Below are 10,366 nucleotides of genomic sequence, written 5' to 3' on the forward strand. Positions count from 1 at the left end.
TTCTAGTCCCAGCTGCAACAGAGTTGGGGAAGATTGTGGATAAAGCAGACTGGCAGGGAGTGTGTGAAGAAAAGGAGTTCAGTTTTAGACCTGGTGAGTTTGAAACATCCAAGTGAAGAATCAAAAGGAGCTAAAGCCAGAAGTCTGAAATGGAAATTTGCCTTGAGAGATTCACTACTTGACATAAGATGGTGACAGATACATGCACACAGACACTCCCTTACCTCCTCTGGGCTCAACTCCCAACATCACTTCATTAGAAAGCCCTTCCTTCATCGCCTTATGTAACAATCTTCCCTCTACTTGCCCAGTCTTCCCTATCATCCTGCCTTGCTTTCTTCTTCCTCTATAGCATATTGTATATTGACTCACTTATCAGTACAAAGCCCAAAACAGGGCTCGATCTTATGACCTGGGATTATCATCTGAGTCGAAATCAAGAGTTGGATGCTAAACCAACTGAGCCACTCAGACACCTCAAGATTTTATTTTTAAATAATCTTTACACCCAACTTGGGGCTCAAACTCACCACCTTTAGATCAAGAGTCACATTCTCTACTGACTGAGCCAGGCAAGCACTCTGTAAGTTAAACATTTAAAGCATTTCTAGAACAATGGATCCTCCTACTTTCTTTTATCGCTGAATCTTGTGTGTGTGTGTGTGTGTGTGTGTGTGTGTGTGTGTGTGTGAAAAACTTCAGGAAACCCTGTTTTTGTTTTGGTATCTGTGGATCTTTTCCTTCAAAGTCTCATAACTTTTACTGTTATCTCTAAGTCCTTGTTTTTTATTTTAGAATATTCCTTTTGCTTTCTACCATATTCAAATGGTCATATAGTTCCCTTCTTATCATCACAAAGGTTATCAATGAGGGTTTTTTGTTATCTTGAAAAACGGGCTTATTGGGAACTGGAATTGGGACTTATCAATAGGAAGTCTTTTATTTATATATTTGCATACACCATAGAAACTAAAAGTCTAGTTTGCCTACATTCATAATATCCACTTGACTTTTACACATCCACTCTTTTGATGTAAAAATACTAAAACATTTATAAAAACAAACTGCCAACATGGCAATGAGGATAATTTAATGTCCCGAGCACAATTTAACATACTGGTCTGCTGGAGTCACATGAAAAATGTTTAAGAAAGCAAGAAAAAATTTTAGATGAAAAGTCAACATATTGCATCACTGTTGATAATAGATTCTCCCCCCAAAAGGGAAACAATCCAAGTGTCTATCAGTAGGGGAATGATTAACATAAACTGTGGTTCATTTATTAATGAACTACTATCCAGTAGTTCAGATGAAAAAATTAGATCTGTATCAACTTTGCTAATTTTCAGAAACATATTAATGAGTTAAGAAAAAAAGCAAGTCAAAGAATATATTCAGTATATCACCATTTATGTGAAATTAAAAAGTACACAAAATAATAATACATACTTATAGGTATGTAGTAGTAAGTTTTTAAAAACATGTGAACGAAATACACTAGCTTCAGGCTAGTCGTTAACTCCGGAGGACAGAAAAGGATGAAAGATGAGGCTTTGGTGAAACTGTAAATTTTTTTTTTTTTTTACAAATTAAAAATTTGAATTATATTCAAATTACATTTGAAGCCAATACATTAAATTGTTAACATTTGTTAAATCTAGGGGATGAGCACAAGAGTGCTCATAGTAGTCAATTTTTACAATTCTTTTAAAATGTTCATTTATTTTTGAAAGAGAGAGCATGTGAGAGTGGTGGGGGGTGGGGAGTGAACAGAGAATCCCAAGCACACTCTGTGCTAAGAGCAGCAAGCCCGACTCCGAGTTCTAACTCATAAACTATAAGATCATGACTGAGCTGAAGTCAGATACTAAACCTACTGAGCCACCCAAGTGTCCTACTATAGTAGTCTCTTAATAATTAGAAATCTATCTTAAAGCTGGGGCACCTGGGTGGCTCAGTTGGTTGGACTCTTGATTTGAGCTCAGGTCATGATCTTGGCTTAGGGCATGTTCTCACTATTCATAAGATCGAGCCCTGCTTCGGGCTCTGTGCTGAGCATATAGAGCTTGCTTGGGATTTTCTCTCTCCTTCTGCCCCTCTCCTCTGCTTGTACTTGCTGTCCCATATAAAAAATAAAAGATAATAATAATAAAATAAAATAACTTATAAATTAAGCACCTAATTGTGGTACACACTTTCAGATGTCTTTTTTTTTTTTTTTTAGGAATTAGACACATTATTTAATTACGTGCTTAGTTAATAACTCTACTTTTCTAAATAATCCTGATAAATCAAATATAGGCATTTATTCATTTTTGAGAGAGAGAGAGAGTGAGCAGGGGAGGGGCAGAGAGAGAGAGAAAGACAGAGGATATGAAGCAGGCAGGCTCTGTGCTGATAGCAGGGAGCCTGATGTGGGACTTCAATTCACGAACCATGAGATCATGACCTGAGCTAGTCAGACACTCAACTGATTGGGCAACCCAAAGGACCCTCAAATATGAACATTCTTAAATGGCTATAAAACAAAAGCCATTTAGGGGCTCAGTTGATTAAGCATTCGGCTTCAGCTCAGGTCATGATCTCACAGTTTGTGGGTTCGAGTCCCGTGTCAGGCTCTGTGCTGACAGCTCAGAGCCTGGAGCCTGCTTCAGATTCTGTATCTCCCTCTCTCTCTGACCTCCCCTGCTCACACTGTCTCTCTCTGTCTCTCAAAAATAAATAAAAGACATTTTAAAAAGCCATTTGGGTACAGTATTAAAAAAATACTCTCAATGAGTCCAAAACTGAGGAGGTGGTCTCAAATTTGCCAAAAATTAGCTATGTGAATCAAAACATCCAGGCTAGCATTTCTGAACCACATGAGCACTTTAAGTTCTCTTCTGGCTCTAAAACATGCTTCTATTCTAAGTCAGTCAAAGTCCAAATTATTTAAGGCTTACAGTCCAAAGCTTAAAAACAAATAATTCTTGAAAAGTCTTTCCATAAGCATAATTGGGAAGGTGCGGAAGATTCTTTTTGAAGCCAAAGCTATATGCCTGGTACAAAATATCATGTAGGAGTTTGAGGAAAGATTCACCACACATCTCACACCCATTACATGGGTCTTTTGTTTTCCTGGTTTAGAAACCTAGTAGATGACTTTCATTCAAGCTACCTAACCTTCAAAAACAAGAGTCAGCTACATAACTATTGCTAGGTATCATCAACATGTCAATAATTTAATCCCAACCACTTCCTGATTCTTTATACATACATTAGAGAGATATGAACATGTCTTCTATATTGCACGTCTACTTTAAATTTTCTGAAAGAGTTAGAAATCACTGTACATCTGCTCCAAAGAACAAAATTTGCATTTACTATCTTATAGTTGATTGAAACAAAGATTGTTAATAAATATAAATCACACCCACTGCTTAAAGAAAGACATCAACTGCTAAGATCAGGCAAGTTTCCCTAAATTCACGATTGATATATGTATGGGTAAGAAAATAAACATTTAAGGGGTTTATTCCTGTAGCATTTCTTAAAAGAATTTAGGAAGAGCTTAAACACTGGGTAAAAATAAAATCTAAAAAGTTCTTCCTTGATGAGCCTAGTGGCTCAGTTAAGCGTCCAACTCCTGATTTCAGCTCAGGTCACGATTTTGGCTCAGGTCATGATCTTGCAATTCATGAGATCTAGCCCTGTCTTGGGCTCTATGCTGAAGGTGTAGTCTGCTTGGGATTTTCTTGCTCTCTCTGCCCCTCCCCGACTCCCTCTCTCCCTCTCTCTCTCTAAAATAAATAAACATTTAAAAAATTAAATTAAGAAAAGTGCTTCCTTGCTAAACGTCAATTGTATCTCAATACAATTTAAAGAATGAAAAGCTTTTCCCCAGACATTAAATACACATAAAAGGGACTGATGAACCAGAGTTAACCAAACTTACAGCTAATATTTAGCACTTTCTGTGTACCAGGCAGTATCCTGTTAGTTAAAAATATTAATTCATTTAATCTTCACAAAAATAAAGTACAGTTTTATCCTTATTTCATGAATGAGGAAACTGAGGCACAAAGAATTAAGGAACCTGTCTAATCACAAATCTGGATTTCAAATCCAATAGTAAAGGTGGAGTCCATTTCTGTTCACACTATGTTACATTCCTTTTCCTTTTTTTAGTAGAGAATAAATGTTCTCGGACAGCACTGGGATCAGTGTTTCAGGATAAGGAAAGATAGAAACTCCTATCTCTGGGTTCAATTTCAGTGCAGTAAGTCTACTTTGAACACCTTGATTAACTAATAAAACCTAGAAGTGGTTCTGATGATATTATCAATTTACTTTGTATCAAAAACTAACACATCCACAAATGGAAAATTCACCAATGGGAAAATGGTAAGTTATCTGTGAGCCTGCATAATCTTGCTAAAATTCCAAACCAAATCTGAAATGATATTAAGCAGGACATCATATCATAAAAGTTTGAAAACCCTTCTTGCAGGGTGCCTGAGAGCTTAGTCTATTGAGCATCAGACTTGCTCAGGTCATGATCTCACAGTTCGTGGGTCAAGCCCTGTGCTGGGCTCCAGGCTGACAAGATGGAACCTGCCTGGGATTCTCTCTCTCTTCTTTCTCTGTCCCTCCCCTGCTTGTGCTCTCTCTCTCTCTCTCTCTCAATAAATAAATAAGCTTTAAAAATTAAAAAAAATAAAAACCCTTCTTGCCATCACTATCAATACCACATAAGGCTTGTAAAACTGTTTGCCACCATGATCTTTTTTTCTCATCATAATCTCTCCAACTATCACGGGTCATCACCAAATCAAAATAATATGCAAAGATGGCACAAAAGGATAGGGCATTTTGTATATGAATGGCTGATGACAAAAAAATGGTCATCTAATTAGGGGTAACACTGCTGCAGTTATTCTTTTTTGATACAGTTTAGATCATGTCAATATCTACTGTCTGAATTACCTATTTAAAGATTTGAAAAAATACTTATACTACTTAAAGCTGCAGGGTTTTCTTTTTTTAATTTTTAAATGTTTGTTTATTTTTGAGAGAGAGACAGAGAGCACAAGCAGGGGAGGGGCAGAGAGAGGAGACACAGAATCCGAAGCAGGCTCCAGACTCTGAGCTGTCAGCACAGAGCTCAACACAGGGCTTGAATTCACAGACAGCGAGATTATGACCTGAGCTGAAGTCAGATGCTTAACCAACTGAGCCACTCAGGTGCCCCAGTTGCAGGTTTTTCTTAAAGAAAATTTGGATTGAAAGACACAGATAAGTTAATACACATACAGTGCTTTCATATGTCCCATGTGTAGTGGGACACAGTTGTAAATTCATTTAATCATAATAACTTAGATGCTATTATCATCCTCATTTTACTATCATGAAGTTGATGCATACAGAGACAAAGTTACTTGCCGAAAGTCACAGAGCCAGTAAGTGTCAATTAGAATTCATGGTCAGACACACTGGCTTCAGAATCCGTGCTCTGAACCACTTGGCTCTATTGACCTGAACTACTCCAACACCAATATATTTTAGTATCTTACTGATGGAATTAGAAATATTTTTCAGGGTCTTAAAATCTGCTTTGTATCCAGTCATATATCAATAAACTCCAGTTCTTCCTCTTCTAGCTTTATCTAAACCTTTAGCATTTCTCACGTTCCTAGCTTAACAGAAAAGAGAATAAATAATAATTTAAAAAATCAACTTCTCGTAATAAAAAGTTAACATATATGTATAAAGTCTTAAATATTGGAGCACCTGGGTGGCTTAGTCAGTTACAAGTCTGACTCTTGATTTCAGCTCAGATCATGATTTTACTGTTCAGAGATTGAGCCCCACACTGGGCTCTGTGCTGACACTGAGGAAGAAGCCTGATTGGGATTCTCTCTCTCTCTCACTTTCTCTCTCTCCCTCCCTCCCTCTCTTTCCCTCTCCCTCTCTGTCCCTCCCCGGCTCATATGCACTCTCTCTCTCTCATTCAAAATAAATAAACATTTATGAAAATATCTTAAATCTAGCAAAGTATTCATTTACATAGTTAAAATAGGACAATGTACATATTTGTTTTGGGATAATTAAGAAATCAAGTTTGAAAATCTGTGATTAAAAATCCAACTATTTACAAAGTTATATTTAAAAAATCCAACACTTTCATATTTTGTTGGTAGGAATATAAGTTGATTGAACCTTTCTAGATAAAAGTCTTAAAGGTTCTGATCTACAAATTTCAGGATATATCATAAGGAAATAACATAGCAATGCCATATAGTGTAAAGGAGTTTGATTCAGAGTTATGTAGTTTGGATCCCAATCTTGGTTCACCTGCTTATTGAAGGTATGACCTTGGGCAAACAACCTTTTTACTCTCAAATTTCCTTCTCTGTAAAATGTGGGTGGGAAACCATACTGAGGATGGTTGTGAGAATTAACTGAATTAATAGATGTGAAATACTCAGAATAGCACATAAGAGCTCAATAAATGTAAATTATTCCATGGAAAATTTAGTAGTGACTATGTTCATAACAGCTTTGCTTATAATATAAAAAAATTAAATCTAAATGTCTTACAATAGAAGATGGAATAAATAAATTGTGGCAAAATCCATTTAATGCAGTAATATTCTGTCATTCAATGCTGTTCTATATTAAAAGATGCTCAACCTCCACAATAATGAAAGAAATGCAAATTAAAATTAGAATAATTTCTTGCTTTATTGGTCAATACTTAAAAAGAGATTGGTAACAACCATTTTTTTAAGTAGGCTCCATGCCCAAAATGGGGCTTGAACTCATGACCCTGAGACCAAGAGTCACATGTTCTACCAACTGAGCCAGTCAGGTACCCGGAGAGAAAGGGCATTCTTTTTCTTTGATGTTTGTTTATTTTTGTGAGAGAAAAAGACAAAGTGTCAGTGGGGGAGGGGCAGAGAGAGACACAAAATCTAAAGCAGGCTCCGGGCTCTGAGCTGTTAGCTCAGACAGCTGTGCTGACAGCTCAGAGCCTAAGGCAGAACTCGAACCCATGAACCATGAGATCATGACCTGAGCTGAAGTCAGATGCTTAACTGACTAAGCTACCTAGGTGCCCTGGTAAAGGACATTCTTAATGAAAGTATAAACTGCCACAGCCCTTTCAGAGCAGTGTGTCAACACTTTTCAAAATGTGCAGCATATCCAGGAACCCATCAGTTTCACTTAAAACTATTTATTCTTCCAGAGACACTCCAAAAAATACACAAAGAAAAAGGTACGGGTTTGATCAAAGCAGCATCATTAAAAATGGGAAAAACTGGAAATAACTTGTAATCATCATTCTTTATTTTTATTTTCTAGAATATTATATAATTATTATAAGAATTAAACAGAGTTCTATTAATTCATAAAGGTGGATAGTGGAAAAAAGGTTCTATCAGAATATACAGAAATTTCCAATTTTTGAAAAATAAAGGATAAATTCATTCACATTATGTATATCCCAATATGTCTGAAAGGACAAAAAGTCTGAAAGGACACGAGCCAAATTGTTAATTGGTAATTCTGGAAAGGGATTACAGATCAAAGTAAGAACAAGAACTTTCACTTCATAAGCCTACAATTTGCCCCCCCTCTCAATGTTTTGGGGGGCGGTGCATGTTTCTTTTCAAAATTTAAAACAGCAATGAAAGAACAAAGACAATTCTAGATCATGCATAGCCTTAAGGCTACTGAAAGGATTCTAAGAATGAGATGGGAAGCCATTAAGGGCTGTAAGCAGAGGAATGAATATGATGCAATTTATGTTTTACAAGGATTGTTCTTGCTGCTACATGATGAGGTTGAAGCAGAAGTAGAAGATTTGATCAGTTAGACCAGGGATCTGGCACACTGTGGCCTGCATTTGACCCACGGCCTATTTTTGTACACCTGAGCTAAGATAAGCTTTTACATTTTTAAAGGATTGTTGAAAAAAAAAAAGAATATGTGACAGAGATTGTATATGACTTGCAAAACTTATTATTTAGCCCTTTAAATGAAAATTTGCCTGTCTCCTATATTAGAATACTCTTGTAACCATCCGGTTAAATGGGGATTATGGCTTGGACCAGAGGTGTGGCAATGGAGAGGGTGAGTAGTGGTCAAGTTCAAGATATGTTCTGAAATCGAGCCAATAAAACTTATAGAAGATTGGATGAAAAGTAGAGGGAAAAGGTTAAGGATTACTCCAAGGTTTTTAGTCTGAGTAACTAGAAGAGTAGAATTTTCACTGCATTATATAGAGATTAGGGCAATGGGAAGGAGTTAGCAAAGGCAGAAGGGGAATGATGGGTCAGGTAGGAGGAAAAAGCTAGAGAGCACTCAGGAAGAGAATCCATCTTATCTTCCTCCCACTGTTTCAAGAAGGAAGAAGTGTCAAAACCTACTGAAAAATTACAAATTAAAACCACGGAATTCAATAGCAAGAACAATCTTGGTGGAATCGTAGAGACAAAAAGCTAACTTATAGAGAGTCAAAGTTAGGAAGTGGACAGAATATAGTCACCTCTTTTGAGATGTTTTACTGTAAAGGAGAACAATGAAATAAGGCAATACACAGAGGCAAACGTAGGAGTCAAGAAGTTTTATAAAGATGGGCAATATTGCAATAGGCTTTGCATGCTGAAGGGAATAGTCCAAGAGAGAAAGATCAATGATTCCTAAAAAGTAGAAAAATTGCTGAAGCCATGTCCTCAAACACCTAACTAAGTGTGTGGGATCTAGTGCACAAGTGCAGGGTTTAACCTTGCCTAGTGTAAGGGGGAAAATATTCTTTAATTGAAAAAAAAAAAAAAAGCAAATAGCTTTTTGCCCAGCTCCTTTTGAAAGTACAACTTAAGTATCCCTCCCCCCCAAATCCAATATATTCAAAAACATATTTTGTAATTAAGTTATTATGCTCTGCTGTCTTTCAGAGATTTTAAATTATGCTCTTTTCATCAGTGACTAATTTAACCAGCACAAAAGAGTCACTTACCATACTGTTATTGAGATTCTTGTCGACTTTGCAAAATGTGTGTGGTGGGCTTTCTCCTTTACTGGGTACGATAATACATATGTCTGTGACAGCCAACGTATTCTGAGTCATGTTTTCAGAGGCTCTTCGGTAAGTGACATAAATTTTTTGTGACGAGGTACTACCACTAATATTTGCAGGGCGTCCATACGGAGTACTCTGAATAATTTCACATCCTTGTTTCAATCTTTCTTTCCAGTCGTACAAAACCCTAAAAACAAAAACACATAAATAACTACAGAAATGCAAAACATCTTCAAATAGGATATGTAGTATTTTCAGGTATCATAAACTGATCCTTAAATGTAGCAGATATTTCAATATTACTGCAAGTCTGAATTGCACTGTCCCATGTAAAACTAAGAGATAATGGTTTTCACACCCAATATTAATGTAAGGAAAAGTCAGATTACCTCTAATGTTTGTCGGCATATACCACGGAAAGACAAGGATTAAGTGCAGATGCACCTGCTTTAGCACTCCATTTAACAGACTTGTTTATTTTTGTCTCTAAAACCAAGCATCTTTTTTTTAGCAACTTTGTTTTTGGCCAAAGTTATAATTTTACAAAAGGCTCCTTGCCAGACAGTATAGAACCTGCTTACATGCTTTTACTTACAATGCTTCCCTCAGGTTTAAAAGACAGTTTTAGGTTTTGAAAAGAGAAAATTTTTAATCAGAGGATGGGTGAAAGACTTCTTTTTATTTCTTATGGTGAAACGGTAGGCTTTTTTTAAAGGGCAGGCCAGGCATTCATTCCTTAAGTCTAAAAAGTACTTGGGGATACAAGGAAAACGTCATAGTGGAGTAACATCAGTCTATTCCTCAGAGAATTCACTGATCTGCACTGGATATCCAGTGCCTGATATCCGGATATCCAGAGCCGGATTGGGATTCTCTCTCCCTCTCTCTCTGCCCCTCCCCTTCTCAAAGTAAATTTTTAAAAATTTAAAAAAAAAAAAAAAAGGATGGTTAATTTACATTCCAATTTTAATCCTTTCCTATTAGAAAATCCTTCATGTGCTTGGGAAATTCCTCATCCCCAAACTATAAAACTTCAACATCCTAACAAAAATCTGCAACATTCCCTTCATTTTATCCACAAGCTAGAACTGTGATGATGACCAGTGATCAGAGGAACAAATTACCTTACCTTTTGAAAACAAGATGTAACAGCTGGCTTACTTTCTCAAGCCGTTTACTAAATACATAAGCTTTAGAAGAAGTAATATAGTACCTCTTCTGAAACCAACTTAAAATTACTACAGTTCATTCATGAATTAACAGAATAAAAATTGACTTTATAAAAATCTTTTTTTTTTTTTA

At 36.3% G+C, this 10,366-nt stretch overlaps 1 protein-coding gene across 13 annotated transcripts in view; it reads right to left on the reverse strand.

Annotated features, from left to right (window-relative positions):
- The window catches only part of DENND4A (DENN domain containing 4A), a 124,813-nt gene that overhangs the window by 68,772 nt on the left and 45,675 nt on the right, over positions 1 to 10,366 (reverse strand). For all 13 annotated transcript variants that reach the window (XM_029950964.1, XM_029950967.1, XM_029950974.1 and 10 more), the window contains one exon: positions 9,002 to 9,251. In XM_029950964.1, the coding sequence (XP_029806824.1) occupies positions 9,002 to 9,251 (250 nt within the window). The remainder of the gene's footprint in view (positions 1 to 9,001; positions 9,252 to 10,366) is intronic.

Source organism: Suricata suricatta, chromosome 9 (genome assembly GCF_006229205.1).
Source record: "Suricata suricatta isolate VVHF042 chromosome 9, meerkat_22Aug2017_6uvM2_HiC, whole genome shotgun sequence".
Lineage (NCBI taxonomy): Eukaryota > Metazoa > Chordata > Mammalia > Carnivora > Herpestidae > Suricata > Suricata suricatta.